General features: G+C 39.7%; 1 protein-coding gene across 3 annotated transcripts in view; it reads right to left on the reverse strand.

Annotated features, from left to right (window-relative positions):
* TMC1 (transmembrane channel like 1) overlaps positions 1-23,243 on the reverse strand; it is a 219,104-nt gene that overhangs the window by 112,086 nt on the left and 83,775 nt on the right. Inside the window, exon 1 of one of the 3 annotated variants that reach the window (XM_019650662.1) lies at positions 19,293-19,434. The exons of the other annotated variants lie outside the window; for them this stretch is intronic. Within the exon in view, the coding sequence (XP_019506207.1) occupies positions 19,293-19,308 (16 nt within the window). The 5' untranslated portion in view covers positions 19,309-19,434. Of the gene's footprint in view, positions 1-19,292; positions 19,435-23,243 lie in introns of those variants that run through there. 3 annotated transcript variants of the gene reach the window in all.

Here is a 23,243-nt window from a genome sequence, read left to right on the forward strand (position 1 = left end):
TCCACTGCCACAGGGACTGCAGCCCATGCCGTCGCCGGCGACTCATGGCAGCCCAGCTCCAGGTTGAGCTGTTGTTCAGCATCTTAGCTGTGGAGAGCAGTGTCACTGGCCCTCATATGCGGGATCCGAACCAGGGCCCTCTGGCATCCCAAGCGAGTTCTTAACCATCGCGCCACTCGGCCGGCCCAAAAGTTTTATACTCTTGCTGGTAGAAAGAGCAACTATCCCCAGACCTGTGTGAGCTCTAGGAATTGTTCCATATAATCCTTTTGGAGGTTCTTTCCCTAGCCACATGCACACATGGATCATTGCTCAGTTGAAGAGTCAGCAGAAACACTGCAGATTTCCAGAACTCTCTCTTTTTCTCTGGGAGTCTTCCTTGTGAATTTTAGTTACTTTCCTTTCCCCGGGCCCTCAGCTCTATCTCCTCAACTCAGAGAGCTCACTAGTTTCTTTTTACATCCCCCTTCCCTGCACTGTGGCCTGGAGACTCACTCTAGGCCATCAGCTGGGACAATTGTGGAGTCACCTCATTTGTTTTCCATCTCTCAAGGGTCACTATCCTTTGATGTCTGAGGTATAATCTCTTGAACACCGTTGTTTCATATATTTTGTCCAGTTACTTATTTGCTTTATAGGAGAGCAATTCAGTACCTGTATCCCATCTTAACAACTGAGAAACCTATTCATGCTAATGTTCTAGAGGTCTGTAAGTTGAGTTCTCTATTTTCAGTCACATTGGAAAAAACATGAGTCAAGAGCTGTGGCTGCCTCCCATCCCTTCCTTTTTTGTTTAATGCCCTCTCGCCCACAGGTGAGTCCACATGAAATTACCAGTTGGGGGGGAATGATTACATCAATTAACTATGAATCCAATAAATAGAAATACTGTTTATAAATATTTTAATGACATGCAGAAATGTTTATGATATATATTGTGCAAAAAGATTATAAAAATTCTGTCTGCTATAAGCTATGTCTGAAATAAATGCCTTAAGCAAATAAAGAAGAGGGCAGACTGAGATAAAATATGTCAAAACGTTGGGGCTGGCTGAGTGGCTCAGTTGGTTAAGAGTTGGCTTAAGAATGCGAGCTCTGAGCAACAGAGCCGCAGATTCAATTCCCACATGGGCCAGTGAGCTGGGCCCGAACTGAGCTGCTGCTGAGCTGCTAACATGTGGCAGGATGGCTCAGCTGGTGAGAGCATGTGCTCCTAACAACAAGGTTGCCTGTTCGATGGTGGGCTACACCCATCTGCAACTAAAGACTGAAATCGACACCTTGAGCTAAGCTGCCGCTGGGGTGGCTCAGGGGATGGAGTGTGTGCTCTTAACAACAAGGCTGCTGGTTTGACTCCCACATGGGATGGTGGCTATGTTCACGCACAACTAAGACTGAACTCGGCACCTTGAGCTGAGCTGCCACCCGGATAGCTCAGTGGATAGAGTGTGCACTCTTAAAACAAGGCTGCTGGTTTGACTCCCACATGGGATGGTGGCTATGCCCACCTGCAACTAATTGAACACAGCACCTTGAGCTGAGTGGCACGACTTGACTTAGAGCTGAGCTTGCTGCACCCTCCACAACAAAGATTGAAGGACAACAACTTGGCTGTTCCCCCTCAACCCCAATTCTCCACTAAAACCTTAAAAAAAAAATGTTAGTAGCCATATCTAGATGATGAGATTGTGAGAAGTTATCTTCTTCTATTTTACTCTTTCCATATTTTCCAAATTATTATATTGGGTTGTCAGAAAAGTCATGACGTGTTTTTTCTATGTTTTTCGTTGCAAAAATGCATCATAACTTTTCCGACAACCCAATAGTAAGTGGATATTATCTTTAAAAAGGCAAAGTTGTGTTTTGTATTTGTTTTTAAGAATGAGATTTAGGGAGACAAAAAGTGAGGGGAAATTTTGAGGAAAAGCGACAGAAAGTCAGAGTTTACTGCTTAGCTGTGTCTCCTAGGGTCACACGCAAAGTCTTCATTGCTTATCCTTGCAGTTATAAAACATACCCCAGTGTCTCTGTAAAGAAGGCCTGATTTATAAAACATCATGGAAAAAAAAAAAAAGGAATAGAGCAGCCAGTATTTAGCAAAAAACATTTTATTCCCACAGTGTTATGAAGAAAGAAGCCAACTCATAAAATGTTAACAGTGCTTTCTTTAGTAGTGGCTAAAATGTTTCAGCTTGTAATGGAGCTCAGGAAAATGCTTCTAGAACATTATGGAAGTTTAAATAAAAGGGATGGGAGTGGGTAGGAGTCAATTAACTCTACTTTCTCTTAGTGGGAAAATTAAGAGCCCTCAGCTGACTCTTTTATTCTTAGGTCAAGCTCCTGCCATGATCCTCACTTTACAAAGAAGAGAACAGTGGTAAAAGGAGGTCCAGATAATTTATCCATTAATTCATTCAATCAATAAGAATACATTTAGTGGGCCGGCCGAGTGGCACGGTGGTTAAGAGCTGGCTTCGGACGCCAGAGGGCCCTGGTTCAGATCCCACATACGAGGACCAGTGACACTGCCCTCCACAGCTAAGATGCTGAACAACAGCTCAACCTGGAGCTGGGTTGCCGTGAGTCACCAGCGACGGCTAGACTGCAGCCCGTGTGGCAGTGGGTTGCCGTGGGCTACCGTGTGTAGCCAGCAGCCAGCGTGAGCGGCCAGCAGCCGCAGTGAGCGGCCATCCAGAAGCCGGCGACTGATCTGCCTTGCCCGGGAAGAGCGCAATGATGGTGCCAACTTGGGCCAGTGAAGCAAAGTCCTCCACAACTAGATTGAAGAACAAAACGACAGCAACTTGTCTGTTCCCCTTCCCCCCAATTCCCCAGCGCTATTCCAATTCCCCAATAAAAAATTTAAAAATTTAAAAATTAAAAAAAGAAAAAAAAGAATACACTTAGTGTCTATGGAGACGAATGAAGCACCAGGAAGGACAGCATAGCTTAGTTGAAGGAGCACTGTCTTGTTCTTAGAATCAGACAGACCTAAGTTCAAAACCTAGCTCTGCCACTTCAAAAAGTGTGACTACAGGCAACTTTTTAACCTCAGTGACAGCATCAGCTCCCGTTTCAACAAATCATGGAAACAGATAACCCCATAGGACTATTGTGATAATTAAATGGGTAAAATATACGTGGCAGTGTCTGGCATATAAAAGGCATTCAAATCTGTATAATCTAATGAAAGCTAGGGAGCCATACAGCAAATAAGGTATTTTCTTTTCATTCCAGGATGTCCCAGTCTAGATAGAAGACGAGCTATGCCCCCAAAAGCATTTGGTGTGAGAAGGAATATAATTAATTATCCTGATATTTAGAGCCAAGAATAGGGGCTGAGAGAAAGAAGATATCCCACGGAGCTGAAATGGTCAGCGCAAGCTGCACGGAAGAGGCGGAGTCTCCAGGTAGTGGGATCCCGGCAGTCATCACTGCCATCCTCACAAGGAGAATGAAGCGGAACAAACTGAAAATCAACAGCTCTTCTTAGATCTGTCAGGGAACTGAGGTCACAGGGCAAACTGCAGCCCCCAAAACTGGAGAGAGAGGTAAGAAGATACAGGGAGTCACAACTTACTGGGGCAGAAACCTCTGTGGGATCGATGACTAGGTAGGAACACCCAAACTGTAACTGACAAACTGCTGAAGGCCCTCTGTGGACAACTCTGAGGCTTACACTGAATCTCTAAAAAAGAGCAGAAGAGGAAGGATAACCCCATTGGGGAAAGTGGGGGTTGGGATGGAATTCATAACAATAGGTGCTGTTACCAGACAATGTTACTCATAAACAATTTAAAAACTGCAAGGATTAAAAATGTCCAGGGTCCTCCTTGATCATTGCACTGTACACTTGAAGCTGATGTTGTATAATATTGTATGTCAACTATAATTGAATATATATATATATATATATATATATATATAGTCACAGGACGTGGAGTATAGTGTGGGAGTGGAGTCAAGGGAATTGTAATAGATATGTATGATATTGGGTGGGGAGTGGGGTGGTGGATTGGAGGAGGGGGGTTATCACCTCAAGGGGTAAAAGGTATAACTATTGCACTGTGTTGTACAGCTGAAACTAATTCTAAAAAATGGTATTTCACAATAAAAAATAAAAAATAAAAATGTCCAGGGTCCTCCGGCAAAAATAACAGTGATGGCTGTGTTACTATCTCAATTTTAAACAGACTAAGTCAGCAGTTCTCAACCTTCCTAATGCCGTGACCCCTTAATACAGTTCCTCATGTTGTGGTGACCCCCAACCATAAAATTATTTTTGTTGCTACTCTACAACTGTAATTTTGCTACTGTTATGAATCGTAATGTAAATATCTTTTTGTTTTCCAATGGTCTTAGGTGACCCCTGTGAAAGGGTCATTTGACCCCCAAAGGGGTCGCATCCCACAGGTTGAGAACCGCTGGACTAAGTGGATAAATCCATTTAAATATGGTGAATTGTAGATAAGCATTTGTCTTCAGTACTTCCCAAGATCCAGCTACACTGATAGTGACGGGATTTTTAAAAGTATAACCCCACAAGACAAAGGGAAAGAAGGAAGAGCAGCAGATGAGAGATGTCTACAACACTGTGAAAATGAAAAAACAGAAAAGAGTTTTCTGGCTTGTCTAGGTGAAGGAATGCAGCGCGTGGACATGTTTGTAGTGCTTGTAGTGGCAACTCAGAGGAAGGAAGCCAACTCACCGCAGAATCTTGGGGTCAGATCTTAGAGGCCCAAGGGAGAAGGCAAGGGCGACACGTGGGCTGGACAACTGCCCTCACCTGCAAGTCAACTGGAAGTTTCCTTTGTCACTCCCACCTCACTGAGGATGCAAAAGTAGCCAAACTGATGCAACAACCAAAAACTACCAGTTACCATTAGTTTTCCTACCCGGCTTTAATTTTCTTCATAGCACTGTCACCACCTGGCGTTATGTTATCTAGTTATTTGTGGATTGATATGTTATCTAGTTATTTGTGAATTGATCCACTGTTCATTTGCCCCACAAGCAAGTAAGCTTGAGGAAGGCTGGGCTTTGGTTGATCTTCAACTCTTTATCCTTAGTGCCTGGCAAATATTGGGTTGTCGGAAAAGTCATGACACATTTTTGCAACGAAAAACATAGAAAAAATACGTCATGACTTTTCCAACTACCCAATAGTAAGCACTCGGTAAATACTTGTGCCATGAATGAGTGAATGAATGAGTGAATGAATGAACAAATGAACAAACCAACCCATGAATAAACAATAGAGATACTACCAATCAATAACTTCCTTCCAGTCTCAGACTTACTACATTTTCCCAAGGTTTGGAGCTTTTGGATTAATACAGAAATATTTTCCAAGGGGAAGGAAAACCATGAGCAAAGTCACAAGGAAGAAGGAGGCACAGGCCATGGAGGGAATAGAGACTTTCCGGATAGATTAGGACTGCTTTTTCAGGGCACTTTCCTAATTTCCTTAAAGATTCTGTTTTCCTTAACTACATCTCTCATAACTCTTACTATCAAATGTACTTGTTATAAATCTTTCCTCTTGAAATTTCTGCTATTTTAATTTGCCATCATCTCACTACAGCAATCATGCAGCCTGGCCCTTCACATAGCCCAAGCTTCCTCCATTCAGAGGAGATGCAAGTGCAAGGCGATGGAGAGGAGCCATGGCAGGGAATTCTAAGCTCTGTTTCCCTCTGCTGAATGCCATTAGGCAGATCATTCCTCTTCATAGAGAAAGCACACATCACTCGCTCCTGAATGGCCTAATTTTCCCTCCTAGAAGTCAGTGCTGATAGGTCACAAGTATCAAGCACCCTCACCTACATCTAGACATAGACCAGGAAAACTTTATTGGGGAACAAAAAGCTAAAGAGATTTTTTTTTTAAAGGAAGCAAACTATTAAAGGTTTGTTAAGCTCCAACTCTCTAAACTAAGGTAGCATCATGGTGCCAGACATAACACTCAGGTCTCCTGACACACAACCCAAGTCACCAGTTGCCAGACTTGTGGATTCTAAAGAGAAACTGGCAGTGGTTTATTTCAGTTTGCAGATGCTTCCACCCATCTCATCCCAGGTTATTTGAATGCAGTGTTAAAGCACCCTGAATGTGATATTCTATGCTTGAAATATCTTTGCACCACTTTCTCTAACAGCCTATCTAAATAAGTCATAGAGTTTAAAAATAGATAGACCTGTTTCCTTAACATCTACCTTTCATCCCATCCCATATAACCTACTGAGGAAAATAGTACCAGAGGCCAACCCCCATTACTAATACCTCTTGCAAGCAGGAGTTAAGAATAAGGAGTGGGGCCCTAAACTAGAATTACCTCTTGTACCCACCAAAAAGCAAGGCCTCAGGAAGTGTCTTATACAACCTAGGTTCACTCCACCCATTATCCATATACCTGTTCATACAGTCCACGAGTCCTTCAGTAAATATTTACTAAGTTTTAACTATTCTTGTGAGGATATATTGTATTAAAAGTAAGCCACGTCCTCAAGGGATGTAAACTACAGCATAAGGAATATAGTCAATGCTATTGTGATAGCTACATATGGTGTCAGATGGGTAGTAGACTTGTTGGGGTTACCACTTTGTGAGGGGTGTAAATGTCTAATCATTATGTTGTTTTGTACTCTTGAAACTAATAATAATAATAAAGCCATGCCCCTGTTTTCCCAGATCTTCCAGTGTAGTCAGAGATATTATGATACATCCTGAAATTTCTAGAAAAGTCCTGATTACAAATATTTTACTAGCTTGATATATTGTTGCAAAATTTTCTATTTTTCCTTATTAAAAAAGCAACAAATTGTTGAATATATAGCTTTTTAAGTGAATACTTTCATATCATCAAAACAAAACAAAACCTTTGAGTGTTATTAAACATCAAAACATAAAAGATGAGCTCTGACATATTCAAAGGTTTCCTAAAGAGAAAGAATGACTAACCCTAACCATGTCCCTAACCCTAATCCTAACTCTAAACCTAATCCTGTCCCTAACCTTAACCCTAACACTAAACTTGTCCCTAACCCTAACACTAACCCTGTCCCTAACTGTAACCCTAAACCTAACCCTAACCCTGTTCCTAACCCTAAACCTGTCCCTAACCCTAACCCTTACCCTAACCCTAACCCTAACTCTGTCCCTAACACTAACTCTAACCCTAGCCCTAACCCTGTCTTTAACACTAACCCTAACCCTAACCCTGTTAAAAAAAAAAAGAGACAGAATGGTGCCCAGGGCAGAATAAGTAGCTAAAATAGTACTAAAACACTTGAAAACAAAGGAGGGTCAAAAGGGAGGAAGTGTTCAGAAAAAGAGGCACAGAAAATGGGAAGCCAAAGAAGGCTGTTAGTGCTTATTAAACATTATCCAGTTAAAGGGATTCAGAATCTGGAGAAGACAAACCACTCCCATGTTTTCTTTCTGCCTACAAATCTGGAATATTCCATCAGACCTGGCTGAAATATCTTTCAAGTCTATCAACCTATTTTGGCTCTGATTATGGGCTTTCCAAATGTTAGCTCTATAATCTGGTTCCCCATGGAGATTTTCTCTAGGGCAGTAAGGTGTTGATCAGCAGACACACACCATCCTTAGCACAGTAACGAGTTTAAGTGACTACAACGAGCTTATCTCACTCATGGACTTTTCCAAGTTTGTGAATTTGAAAACAAAATGTTACCAAATGAGATTTAATTTCATAAATTAAAAAAAATTATATAAAGAAATTCATAAATTGGGAGGAAAAAAGATTTGGCCAAGTGTCTCAATATTTGGCCTGGAAAAATTGTCACAATCCATATTAGAGACATAAATAACATCTCCACTGCAAAGCACTTGAAGAACGGTGACATGTAAATGATACATACTTAATGCCACAGAAAAAGTATGAAGAACAAATTACGTCTTACTGAGGAAATCCAGGAAAGCATCACAGAGGAAGTACTAATCAACTGAGACTTGAAGATGGGTGGAGTGATGATAAGCAAAGATTGAGGCTAAGGTGATTACTTCAATAAAATAAAATATAGAGATTGGAAAATGTGCTGGCCATGCAGGGAATGGAGAGTAGATCGAACAGATCAGATATGAGTTCAAAGCAAGATTAAGTTCAAATGGCAGAAGACCATGACATACCAGTTTGGGGAGTCTAAATATCACATGGCAGCAATGCAAAACCATCTAAGCCTTCTGAAGAAGGAAGAAATAGAATGGAATGATACTCTAGGAATTAAGCAAAATTTGAAAAAAATATGAGCCATGGCTGAAAACTGACAACCACACTCTTAATTACCTATAATTTATGTTCTAGTGTAAAAATAATGTATTGATATTTTTCCATCCAGACACCTGGATGAAAGCAAGCTAAAATGAAAAGTGGAAGACAATGAGCTTTAGACCACTGGATCTTAGATCACAATGGTATTATTATAATATGAGGAAGCCACACAGGTCTTGGGCTACTTCATATTTTTTACTGGACTTGCAGTTATCGCCTGCAGCATCCAGGAGATGTTTGTCAGGAAGAATCTCACCATGAAGATATTAAAAACTGGAATACATTTATTTTCTAAGTATTCACTAGAAGGTTAATATTGTCAATAGGTATCTACACGCAAAAGTTTTATGTGGAGTAAGAGAAACTCTGGAACTCTGAAAAACTGTGTATTTGAAGAGTTGGAGCAGAAGAGAGCCAGGAAAACTATTCTTGTTTGAGGCAAAATCCTATTTTCAAAGGCAGACAGAATTGGGAGAGGAGGCAATATTATATTGGTCATTGCCTCTCAAAAGTCAGATGTTTAAGAACTGGAGAATTGATCTGAATATAATTCAGTAAGTTCAATGTAAAGAAAGTATATTTGAAGTAGGGAATTCCATTTCACAAAATCATCATAGGTGAAGGCTTGGGCTAGTTGCAAGATTAACTTGTACACAACATTGGTCATGGGGTGAAAAATAAATAAATAAACCAGCTACTATTGGGACACATGTTTGATTTTTTATTACCTAGGAAGTGTCATGGTGTTGCATAAATGATGCACTCATTTTTAGTGTAGACTTTAAGCAAAAGATAGCATTAACATCAAGGGATGGAAAGACATCTTCAGTCTACACAGAGAGGTCACAGACAACCCTCCACTCAAGGAGAAAGAACAGACTGTAGGAATAAGACAGATAAACTATTAGCCCTCAGGAGTAGAAAAGATTTGTAGCATCGTGAAGTCATTCTCAGGATTAGAAAGTGAAGATTGTGAACGCTCTGTCATAGGTTATTAAGGCCCTGAAATCACAAATAGAGATCCCAGCTAAGATTAGACCAGCAGAAAAATGGAGCACACACATGGCAGACAGCCATGCTGCCTCATAAGATATTCCTTAGCTGTCTTGTTTAAAGGTTCTAACTAGTTCCCTTAAGAGGAAGAACTGGATATTTATATCAAAATGCATTATGTGCCCTACTAACCATAATTATAGCCCACTTCAATAGGCGATCCTTTGTTGAAAGGGTAAATAAATGCTACCTTTAATCAGGCTCCATCAGATTTCACTTCCTCAGCCCTGGATAACATTTTAGGCAGATCCTATAGCTTTCTGGTCATTTATAGTTATAAGAATCAAATCACTTTGATCACTCATATTCATTTTCTGGTATTAAGGCATTAAAATAGCCAGTCCAACCTAAATTAAAACTTCAGTCTTGGGCCAGCCAAGTGGCACATTGGTTAAGAGCTGGCTTGGGATGCCAGGTCTGAGCATCAGGGCCCCGGTTCGGATCCCACATGGGGGCCAGTGACACTGCTCTCTACAGCTAAGATTGTGAACAACAACTCGACCTGAAGCTGGGCTGCTGTGAGTCGCCGGTGACGGCGTAGGCTGTAGCCCCTGCTGCAGTGAGCTGCCATAAGTTACTGTGTGTGGCCCGGCAGCCAGAGTGAGTGGCTGGCAGCTGGTGTGAGCTGCCAAAAGCCACCGTGAGCGGCTGTCCAGAGGCTGGCGACCAATCTGCCTGACCCGGGAAGAGTGCAATAATACCAACATGGGCCAGTGAAGCAACGTCCTCCACAACTAGACAGAAGAACAAAAGGACAGCAACTTGTCTGTTCCCCTCCCCCCAATTCCCCAATAAAATCTTTTAAAAAAAACAACTTCAGTCTCATATCCTATTCAAGGCATCTCCCTCTTTTCACTCATGTCAAAGACTGAGGCATGGAGACTGAAGTGGGGGAGGGAACAGAGGCATCTCTTTGACCATTTCTCCTGATTTATGCCTCCTTCTCTACTCATTACATGGCTTCCGGTTCTTGCATGGCCTGGAACAGTAGGATGAGTATTGGAAGGGCAAAAAGTTAAGCATCTTTGCTCACACTGGGTGGCCACCAGGCCTTGTGGCGCATCCATGGCTATTGCATAGGAAAATTTGTGAATTCTTCAGAACCATCCTTTTTGCCCTGAAGGAACCCTTACACTACGGTTTCTTAACTTGGTTAATGCATTCTTCTGAGGGCCTTTTGCAAAACTCCCATTGGTACTATCCCAACAGTTCACCCCACAGGCAGCCTCTATAGCTATACAATCTTCACCTAGCAAACAACCTTCTTGAGTGAACAAGCATCAAAATCACTCACCTGTTACTTCCCATTGCATCTACTTGGCTCAGGAGAAATGTATGGATACTTGTCTTGATAAATTATGAAAATGTAAGCTGTTTTCAATAATTCAATAATATTTCAATAATTTCAAATCAAGACATATTCTTATTTGTAAGTAGTACATTATATACTCTTAGCAAAAAATTGTCTAGTACAGAGAGTGAAAATTAACTGGAAAGGAAGAAAGGGAGAAGAGAGCTAATATTTATGGAGATCTTGTGATTATAAGTTGAACTTAAAGAGATAAAATGATTACTGATAGTGAACAACCATCATTTTATTATCCCAGTTACTCTGCTTTTATGGGAGCTTCTCTACCAACTTCCCAACATTTTCTGTGAACTGTACCCTGGTATAAACATACACACATTTATTCACCCACATGGCTGAGAAAACGAAAGCTTTAGGCACTCTTAGCCTCAGCCTTACCTATCATGTCTACTATTGGGTTGTCGGAAAAGTCATGATGCATTTTTGCAACAAAAAAACATAAAAAATACATCATTACTTTTCCAACAACCCAATATAAAAGAGAGAAAATCATATGCAACCAGAAAGAAAAATGAAGCAGATTCGCAGAGGTAAGAGACAAAGAATTTTCTAGGTTTGCTACAGTGCTTCAGTCTCTGGTTCTAGCTGAGCCTGAGACTCAACTTCATTCTTACCTGTGGGTTCTATGAGTGCTACCCCGCCACACACGCACACCCCTGCTATCTTTTAACTTAGGCTAGCTAAACTGGAATATATGTTGTCTTTAACCAATTGCCCTTAACTAATATACCCACTCAAGATCTAAAACCTCCAAGAAGTGAGGAAAGAATTCAAACCCATGTCTGCATGATTCCAGCATTTGTTCCACTACCCACACTGCCAAGAGATAATGATGTGGTACAGTGATAAGAGCAAGAACAGGTTTGGGATGCATAAACACAGAACTGGAGCAGTCAGAAAATTGATGTACTCATCCAAACATACTCAGAGCTGTTCAGATTCATATCTGCTGAATATTTTAGCTCTGCATCTAAGAGATGATCTGGATAAATTGAAGAATGTTCACTAGAGAGCTATAGGAAAAGATTTAAGAGTTAGAAAAGAGAAAAAGTGCATAGTATATACATTTCCTCTACAATTCAATTCAGACTTCATATCCTGCACCCAATCATCTTTCTCGTTATGGCCTTATATTGCTTTTTAACATTTTCTATCTGTTTGTCTCATCTCCCCAAATAGGTTATGAGCTTCTTAAAGTCAAGGAGTATCTGTTACATTGTTTGCTATATTCAATATTCAATAAATATTGAGCTAAATGCATTAAAATGAAAGGTACACAGCTTGTTCAAACACAAAGGGATAAGAGGATAATGTAAATCATAGTACTGGTAAATATGAATCTCTACATTGATGGGAACTGACCTTTCCCCATACCACAATCAGAAGAGGATGAAGAATTGTCACATACTAATATATTTAAATTCATCTTTAAAATAAATTTAAAAAAAATAATTCAGCTTCTTCATTGGGATATTTTGCATTGTCTAGGACAATTTTGGTTTGAATCCTTTTAATGTCATCTTAATATAGAGTTATAGACTTCACAACCCTCCATCAGGTCCCTCTAAGACCTATGAAGGCATCAGACAAGAGTGGAATTTCATCTTTCTTTTCCTATTATAATATGCCATATGGATATACCCAATATTTATGAATATCAGCAGATAGAACTCAAATACTAAAAATCTGTATTGTTGGCTAAAAACAGGCCTGTGAAAACTACTTCAAAGCAGAAAAATATGTTTGAAGATTTTCTCATTTACCTGCTTACATCATCTAAAAGTTATGATAACTAAAGGTAATCCTTGAATAATTAAGCCCAAGTATACTATAAACTCAGTATTAGAATTTTGTTTCCAGTTACAATGAAGTAACTTGGAATGCATTAGCTCTCTTACCATAAGCAACTAGAAAGCCAGATAAAATATGTAAAACATCTCTTTTCAGACATTGCTCAACAAACAGCCCAAGACAGTGATCTCTGAAAGAAGGGAGGCAAATGAGATAAACCCTGACATTGCCTGATCATTTTGCCTGAGAGTTTCTAGGTTGTAACACAGGGAGGGGGAACCCAAACAGAGGTTTGTGAGCTTACTGAGTTCATAGTTCTGATTTTAGGGAGACCAAAGCAGCCATAATTTGTGAGATAAAATACCAGAAAGAAAGGAGCTACAAAGAGAGAAATGCTCTGGAGATCTGCAGACAAATCCTTCCAAACTTTGGCTGAGGACTGATGTGTGCATACATGTGTGGTTACTATGACAACCAAAAAAAGAACCACAAGAGAGGAGTGGGGAGAATAGTTTCTGGAGCACGCACGATAGTCAGAAACAGTTCAGGTTTTCCACCAGTCAGAGAGGAGGGACCTCCTAATTCACAGAGCATTGGTTAGGGTCCTCAGAAGGTTGTTGCTGAGACCAAATGAGCCCTGTGCTGAGCTCACTCTTACAGAGCTTAAAAGCAACTTTCAAAAGCATCCAGCTAATTCAAAGTAACTCAACTGCATCCCCGAAAATAATCCAACGCTATAGCAAGGAAGACAGAAAAATTCAAGACCTACAAATGTAAAATTCAACATTTTCAACAGTGAATTAAAAAACTACCAAGTAAGCAAAGAACTAAGGAAAATAATGCCTCCCAAACAGGCAAGCAATCAAATGAATTGATAAAAACAGACCCAGAAGTAACAGATGATAGAATAGCAGACAGTAACAGTAAACAGCTATTATAAATATACTCCATATGTTTAAGAACATGAAAAGAAAAATAAACATTTTAAAAATACAAATCAGGGATGGCCGAGTGGCGTGTTGGTTAAGAGCTAGCTTGGGATGCCAGAGGGCCCCAGTTTGGATCCCACATATGAGGGCCAGTGAGTGACACTGCCCTCTACAGCTAAGATGCTGAACAATAGCTGGACCTGGAGCTGGGCTGCCGTGAGTCCCAGGCTACGGCGTAGGCTGCAGCCCCTGCCGCACTGGGTTGCCATGGGCTACCGTGTGTAGCCAGCAGCCAGCGTGAGCGTCCAGCAGCCACAGTGAGCGGCCATCCAGAAGCTGGCGACTGATCTGCCTCACCCGGGAAGAGCGCAATGATGGTGCCAACTTGGGCCAGTGAAGCAACGTCCTTCACAACTAGATTGAAGAACAAAAGGACAGCAACTTGTCTGTTCCCTTTCCCCCAATTCCCCAACGCTGTTCCCATCCCCCAATTCCCCAATAAAAATCTTTAAAAAAAAATACAAATCAAACCCTAGAGATGAAAAATACAGGATCTGAAATGAGAAATACTGGATGGGATGAACAGTGAATTAGACATTGATAAAGAAAACAGCACAAAACTCGAAGACACACATATTGTCCAAAACAAAACACAGAAGGGAAATAAGATTAAACAAATGAAAAGACATCTGTGACCTATGAGATAATATTAAATTGTCTAAAATATAAGTAATTGGAGTCCCAGAGGTGGAGTCAAAAAACAAATGAGAAAATAATGGCCAAAATTGTTTTTAATTTGATAGCAACTATCAACCAAATATCTATAAAACTCAGCAAATTCCAAAGAGGAAAAGAGATGAATAAAACTATGTCAAGGGACAGCATAAACCAATTGCCAAAGTAAACAGTAATAATGAGAACATCTTCAAAGCAGCCAAAGCAAAGTGACACAAAAAATGATCAAACTTCTCATCAGAAACTATGAAAAAAGAAATGTTTAAAGCACTGAAAGGAAAAAGTACATATCAAATTAGAATTCTATTTCCATCAAAAAAATACCTTTCAAAAATTAAGGTAAAGACTCAGACATACAAAAGTCGAGTGAATTCATTGCCAGCAGACCTATACTACAAGAAATATTAAAGGAAGTTATTCGGGCAGAAGGAAAATGATACCAGATAGAATTTTGGATCTCAAATATGGAAGAAAAAAACACTGGCAATGGTAATATATTGGTAAACATAAAATACTTTTTTTTCTTAATTTCTTTTAAAGATAACAATGTTTAAAGCAAAAATAATGATGATGAATTGTAGAGTTTATAATATATATGGAATTCAAATATACAAAAGCAAAGTATAGGAGGCAGAAATGAAATTATACCATCGTAACGTTCTTAAAATATATATAAATGTACTATTACTTGGATGTCAAGTGTGATGTTAAAGATGTATATTGTAAACCCACTTAAATGGAATAACAACCAAAAAAAAAAAGATACAGCTAATTTACCAATAGTGAAGATAGAATGGAATTTAAAAATACTTAATCAAAAGAAGGTAGGAAAAGAGAATAAAGAACAAAGAACAGAAGGGACAAAAGAAAGAAAATACCATAAAAACATGTTAAACATTATTAGTCATTAGGGAAATGCAAATTAAAACCACAATGAGGTACTGCTATATACTTTCTCAAAAGGCTTTTTTTTTTAAGGAGGTAATAGCTCACATTTCAATCCTCATATAGGGATTGAACCTGCACACTTAGCATTGTTAGCATCATGCTCTAACCAACTGAGCTAACCAGCAACCCTCAAAAGGCTAAATTTCAAATGATTCTCTTGCAATGTCAGCTTTTGGAGAGGAGGTGGATCACTAGAATTCTCATACACTGCTGGCAAAGATACAAAACTATATAATCACTTTGGAAAGTAATTTGGCAGACTCTTATGAAGTTAATCAAACACTTACCATTCAATCCAGCAATTCCAATCCATAAATTCACACAAAGACTTTTACTCAGATATTCATAGCAGCTTCATTCCAATTTATTCTAAATTGGAAACAACTAAAACACTCATCAACTGGTTGGTGAGTAGATACACAAACTGTGATACACCCATACAATGGAATACTACTCAGCAATAAAAAGAAACAAACTACTGACACATCTAATAATGTGGATGAATCTCGAAAGCATTATGCTAAATGTAAGAAGCTAGACACAAAAGAGTACTTACTATATGTTTTCAATGACATGAAATTCTAGAAAATGCAAACTAATACAGTGACAACAAGATTAGGGATTGCTCAGGTCTAGGGGTAGAGTATATAGGAGGTAAGGGTGAAATATGTGGATTTATGCCAAAGAGACAAAAGGAACATTTTGGGGGTAATGAAAATGCTGATTGTGGTGGTTCTTACAGCATTTATACATTTGTTGAAACATGTCAAATTGTACATTTTAAATGTGTGCAGTTTATTGTGCATAAATTATACCTCAATAATGCTGTTTTTAAAAGTGGGGTGGAAGAAATGGAAACAAAAGAGTGTCGATATTTTCAGTCATAGGAATACCATCCCTTAATTATCACTGATGTGCACTCCAAACCCAACAAGTGCCATCCACATCAGCAAAATTCTGAAAGCACAGGTCAAGTTAGAAACAAATGCATGAATGTTCCTAATTTTTAAGGCCCACTCTAGCTTGTAAAGCAATGTTTTCATTCTGGTTTTGTTTAGAGAACTGCTCAGCACTGCCCTGATCACATTAATCTATACTCTCTTTTAGAGAAGGACATTGTCACATCACATTCTTCCCAGAGCACATAAAAAAAAAATCAAATGAGTTGTTTGTTGAATGAACTAATAAGTGACCAAATCAATCAATAAATAAATGAGAGTGAAGAACTTATGATCCCAACACATCTATATACATTATTTTTTTCTTGTAGCAAATGCCATCTATTCATCTTTAAATGTAGTAAAACAGCACTCATTTGAGCACGACGAATTTAAAATTTTGAAGAATTTGTACAAGCAGGGCTCAGATTTATCTTTACATTGTTGGGGAAAAATTCATACAGCCAAACAATAGTAAAGTAACATGGCGCTGATTCCCACCCTATTTTACATGGCATTTCAGAGTTTACGACGCCTTTCTCCTCTTACCCCTCTGAACCGCCTTCTCTGTTGGTTCCCCCCCCCCCATGGGCTTATCCACCTCCTCCCACCACCACATGAAGTTGTCCAGGGTGCCATCATTGGCCACCTTCCCTTGTCATTCTATATACTCTTGCTGGGAAGCCACATGGTTCTAGCAATTTCAGCTCCCAGATGATGCCAACCAAAACTCATCACCAATACCCACCTCTTTCCTGAGCTCCAGAAAATACCTTGCAGATAATCAAGCCATACGCCAACCAAACTTTTTTTTTTCCTGCTGTCTGTTTTATTTATTGGAATTTCCTTCTACTCAGTTAACCAAGTCAGAAATTGGAGAGTCATTCCTGATAACTTCCTCTCCCTCGTCTTCCCACATGTAATCTCACCAAGTACTAGTATTTCCATATTCCAAATGTTCTTGGAGTCCTTCCTTTCTGTGTCAGACACAAACCTCATGTACCTCACTAATTCTCTCCAATGCTTCCTTCCTGCCTATGGCTCCAACAGCCTCCCAGCCCGAACTAATCACCTGTCCTTGAAATGCTAAGCACAGCTCAGAGTGAACCCGCTGTGAGCCCAGAGTGTTAGGGTCTCTGCCACTTCCAGACTTGGATGGAACATGACACTACGGAGTGTGGGATCTGGCATCTTGCCGAGATGCCCTATTGAAGGAGCTGGATAGCACCAGTCAGAAGTATGTTAACTCTCCATGGGGTAAAAACAGGAGAGAGGAGGGATCCAGGCAGACAAAATTTATCTTCCTTCATCTCTTCATGGGCTTGCCCTAGACACGGCGTTTCCTTGTATCCTGTCTGGAAAAGTTCAATATGCTGAGCAATGCAGAGCAGCACACCTGCCGACTGACCTGCTATTTCCCCTCATAGCTTGCTGACAGCAGTACACATCACAGTAAATTACCACTTGTCATGGCTTCACATCTAGCCATCCTGGTAACTCATCACTGCACATTATACAGAGGCTGGCATGTAATACGCACTCAATAACAGAAGCTATTGTTATGATACTACGATATTTTGTAACCCAACCAGTCAATGCCATCATTCTTTTTCTTTCTTATAAAGCCCAAGCATTGTCTGAAACCTGACATTTGCAATGGATCGATTTGTATCCATTTTATTACATATAAACCAAACATAGCTTCCATAGAAAATGCCTGGAAGAAGAGACCTGAATATCAGAGGTGATTTTTTGGGGGGAAGGGATCCTGGGTTTTTGTTGATGTCATCGTTTAATATATTTTTCCAAAATTTTTACATTTTTCTGCAACAACATATATTTTATTCACAATCAAAATAAGATGATTAAACTTTTACTCATCTCTTGTTGTAAAAGCAATAAGGTAAATAGATGATACATAATAGACAGCATTAATAAACAGCAAGAATAATCCATTCTGATCTTATTGAATGAAATGGTTGGCATTTAAGATAGCTTGAGTAGCCTTATTGCTAAGTTTTGGTAGAATTGTTGGAGATCTAAATAGGGCCTGCCAACACCATCACTACCAAAATAGCCCAAGGAGCTTGAGGACTCCAGGTTGGGAACTCCTAAAGGTGCTGAAGTCTAACATTGTATATAAGATTTGAACCCTGACCATATTATTAATGAAAAACCAACTCCACCTATTAAAAGCTAACATACAACTCTGGGCTATTTCTAATAACTTCTTTAGAAAAGTGTGGAGAGCCTCAAAAGAAGTGATTGTTTTTATTCTTGTCATCTGTTTTGTTCCCTACTTCACTGATGATATTTCTAAGACTGTCTAGATGTTTTCTGAAGTCAATAAAATTGTTGAGCATCTTAACTAGGATACTTCTCAGTTTCTCAAGACACAGGCCTGGAACTGGGTGACTTAAATCCGTTATCTCTAAGTGTGGTATCTGTCTCCACTTTCCATTCTGAGACGAAATAAGTCAGTTAAAGGAAGGATGGCACAAGGCCATCTCGATTAGAAGTTCTACGCTGAAAAGCAAACATGTATTTCCAGGTGTTCCATATTTCAAAATTCTGCCAGTTTGTCTTCTGGGGACTGAAATGAGGCTGACAACAGATCGAAATGTAAGCTACATAAGCATCATAGAACCACAGCTGAAAACGCCACAGATTATCTCCATGGTACTGAAATGCACCCCTATGACAAGCCACAGCAACAAAAAAAATGTGTTTGATCACATTTTTCACCCCTTTACATAAATATCCCAATAGGTTTTTATGCCCCTTTTCTTTGCTTGCTCTGCCTTAATCCTCTTTCCTCTCTTTTTCAACTTTACTTAATTCAGACTATATGGAACTCACAAACTGAAGCAGAACAGGTCTCCTTCACAAAGCTGCCCCCACACCAGTCTGACAGGAGGTCACTGCTATGGGCTGTACCCTGAGTTTAGTTGCGGCCCTGGAATCTCAGTGTATTTTGCTTTCCCCCATTGTCTTCCTAAATGAAAGGACAGTCAGTTTGAGCTTTGCTAGTTGGTGAAATTATATGTCTGTTCAAGAAAAGAAGTAAAGAAATATTGTATCCTTACCAATTTCTTAAGAAATAAGAAAATTCAGACAAATAAAGAGGGGAGAGCCCCAAAGAGGAAACAAAAATTGTGAAAAGAAACTTTTCAAAGTGCCCAATCTCTAAGAAAGGTAGAGTACTCTACAACCAGGTCTTTATTCTGAAATACCTTTCTTGGGTGGCATCCTGGGGGTGTCCTGTCAGAATGTCTCAGTCACTGGCTGACCCAGAGAAGGATGACAGGTTGAAGAGACAAATGTTTCAGGTTTGGTTCGGCACATCCACACACTTCTGCCTGTCGCTGAAAGGGCTCCCTGGTGCCATTTCACAGTCTGAAACATAAGAAGGTACTAATTTCCTCACCATTAAATTTTCATGAATGTTTAGTTTGCCATTTAGGGATGCAGAACTCAGGTCAAAAGGGCTGTACTGGGGGCTCATGTTTGGAATAAAACTAAACTGATCACATAAGTACTATCCAAAGCCAGTCTGGCTTCATCCAACACTGTATATGTTTGCCTGCCTTATTTTAAATGCCTTCCATTCTAAGGTTTATCCTAATTACGTATACTGAGGGCGGTGTAAGTGAATGCACTCTTAGAAAGGTGAGAAATACTGACCGCTAGGTATACTTGGTAAATTAAATGAGTAAATAAAGAAGATACTCCCACACCTGGAGTTCGGGTTTAAGCAGTAAAGCAACAGAGCATTCAACTTAGCAATCAATCTCCAATACGGGGAAACCTGGAGACATTGAATTCATTTTCTCAACTTCTCTGAAAATAAAGCTTGCTATAAGAGGAAAGTACTATTTTCTGGGCAAATTTTTAAACCTTTTTTTTTTAATCAAAACTTCTCATAGGAAAGTAATCATCTTTTCTTATAATGATAAAAAAATTGCCATCATTAAAAGCAAGAAAGGGACAAAAAGCGCTGAAATTTAATGTTGCAAACTGCACAGCCTTTTTGAGAATGAGGACACTGGCATTCTCTGGTTACTTTGGTGATAGCCACTGACCTTGGCAATAGGAAGCAATGTTCTGAAATGGATCCTGGTGGTACATTTACACCACAGCAGCTTTTGGCTTCACAAATGGATTTGTGCACAGATCTGACCCTTCTAGAATATGAAGGCTAGTACATAGATTATAGCCAAAATGTGTAGCACACTCAAAATTATGACTTAAACCAAAGCTCTGTAAGGCTGATGCTCACCAAGTTTTGTCCTATTTGGACTCTAGATCGTAACTGTAATAGTAAAATAGGATATAGCTGGTACAAGTACTTATATTGAAAGATGCCCAGAGTGGTTCTTCAACTTGGGAATTTATAAAGAGATTAAGAAGTTTTGTTGCAAATCATTGGACCTATAATCTAAAGTGCTAACAGTATATAATTTAATTTATAACTTAAATATAAATATACAAAATAACTCTAAATACTATTCTGATAAAAACCATAATAAACATATGAATAAATTAACAAAAGATGTCCTGCAAGCCTCGTATCCAGAAAATTATAAAAGCAATACCAAACAAAATATTAAAGACAGAAGCCATAAAAGGAACAAAAATAGGTGAATTCAACTCTATTAAAATAAGAAATTTTTATCAAAACATTTTTCAAAGAAACTTTAAAAAGTAGAAGATATTTCAATCACAGAGCACTTCATAAGACTATAAAAATAAAGAACTTCTACTTATCAACAAGAAGATAACCACCCCAAAAGGAAAAAAAAAGCAAAAGATCTGAATACTTCACATGTGAAGATACAAAATAACATGTAACCCAACAAAAAAACAAACAAAAACATGAACAGTAATTTCACAGAAGAGGGAAACACAGAGCTAATAGACATATAAAGAAAGGCCAATCTCATCTATAGGAACACACATCAAGGCCACTAGCAGTATGGATATGTAGTTTCACAACCTTGGGAGCTTCCCAGGGTGACATCTGAAACTGCCCCTCATACACAGAGGTCTAGGAGAGCTAGAGGAAAAAGACAGGCCACTCCAGACTGGTAGATGGCAAATTTAACAAGCAACGGAGCTTACATACAAGGCTTGTCTCAGGTGGCAACAAGACGAGTAGGTCTCTGCACTGCCCATCAGAATCTTTAAAGTTTATATATAGAGGCCTAAACAGGTTCAGTCACGTATGGTCTCAACAACATATTATATCTCAAGTCTGTGTCCTCGAGGCAGCTTCTGGTGTGGGGAAGGCAGGCAGAGTGCATATTCCCAGGACAGGAGAGGGGGTAAGGAGCCTCCAATTACCCAGATTGCCTGGGTCAAACTCGAGGGTCAATTAGTGGTCATGTCCTCTTGATGACCTCCTCCAACACTCCACCCTTCATTACTGGCTCTTACAATCTTACATGACCCCCACCTCCACAATGTGCCCTGAGCAAGGGGGTTCATTACCATGGAGGTGGTTCATTGGCTGCTATCTGAACTAAAGGCAGCTACCATAGCAACAATGTAGGCACATGCGAAGGAAAACACAAACTAAGATAATGATTTCCAAAGTAAGTAACAAGTTTTTCAAGAGTGCCATGATCTGAACCACTGATTTATTAAACTCCCGAGGCTGGGGGTAAGATCACTCAGGGTGTTCACTTGTATCCTCATGTGCTTTAATAAAGATGATACATTGACAGACTCATCAGGTATAAACACAGAACATTCTGCTTAGAGCATGACACAGGTGCCTCCTTGAGAGGCAGTAATAATGTCCAAGGCCATTCTATTTTGGAAGACAGCTTCTTTCACTAGAGACATTTCAGTGTTCAGTAAGCACTGGCTTTGCTAGGCATCCTTTAAGACTTGTTGGGTAAATGCAGTAAGGGCTTCTAGGTGTGCTCTAAGGTTTTCCAGGCCAATGGAGGGGGGGAAAGACTGTGGCTGATGATCAGTCGTACCAGTGGAAAACAGGATGTGCCCTTCTGGACTTGAGAGGGAGGTAGGCAACCTTTGTTACTATGTGTAATTGGCCCATTTTAGGGATGTGGAGAAGGACAACATAAACAGATCTCTAGCTACCATCCCTTGACATATTACAGGACTGTGCAGGTAGCCTTGAGGAAGCAACTGAAAAGTCCACTGTTGCCTCAATATGTCCTCACGTGAGGACATATTGATCTTGTGACTCAGTAGCTTGGGTATACTAAAAAAAGCATTTGCTAAGTCCAGTACAGCATGCTACATTCCTAAGATCATAGCCAGTGTATCTAAGATGGTGGCAATGTTGGGCACAGCTGCATGGTTGTTTAATTCTCGATCGTCTATAGTCATCCACCATGAGCCAGCTGGCGTTTTTTATTGGCCATACCAGTCTGTTGAAAGCACTATGAGCAGGGTGTACAATGCACCCCCAGAGAAGTTCTTGCATAGTTTATCCTATTTCCTCGTGCCCCCTGGCAATTTATATTGTTTGAGAGTTACCATTATTTCCTAGGGTTCCCAATTGGCATTTCCCCTTAGCACTGGTTTGATCACTGTTACCCAGAGGAAGAATTCACCCATAGAGGTTTGTAGAGTTTGACCTTGTAGGATGTCAATGATCAAAATGTTTATGATTGTTAATAATCTTTTTACACTTTCCCTTGTGGGTTCCATGAGGGCAGGGACACCTCATCTTTCATCTCTAGATTCCACATCATTTGTCAGCACGCCTGGATGAAAGCTCACCAAATAGCCCTTTGAATATGGACAGGACTGAATAATAAACACAGTTGCCTTCTGAGTAATACAACTCAGTTTCATGCCCAGTAATTGTCATGAGTTTGAGAGGCAGATTGTTTAAGTGGAAAAAATACAAGCTTCAGAGTCAGCCAAATCTAGGATCAAACTTCCAGCTCTGTTACTAACCAGCTCGGCGTCCTTGGAATAATAACCTAATGTCTTTGAGACTCCATTAGAACAAATGATGATCATAAAATATACCTTATAGGGCTGTTTGAATGTAAATGATGTAGTGAATATATGTAAAGAATCTGGCATATAGTAGTAGTTCAATAAATAGTAAGCATTTTTCGGCCGGCCGAGTGGCTCAGTTGGTTAAGAGCTCGCTCAAGAGTTTGAGCTCTGAGCAACAGCGGTTCAATGCCAGCCCGAGC

Source organism: Hipposideros armiger, unplaced genomic scaffold (assembly GCF_001890085.2).
Source record: "Hipposideros armiger isolate ML-2016 unplaced genomic scaffold, ASM189008v1 scaffold_144, whole genome shotgun sequence".
Classification (NCBI taxonomy): domain Eukaryota; kingdom Metazoa; phylum Chordata; class Mammalia; order Chiroptera; family Hipposideridae; genus Hipposideros; species Hipposideros armiger.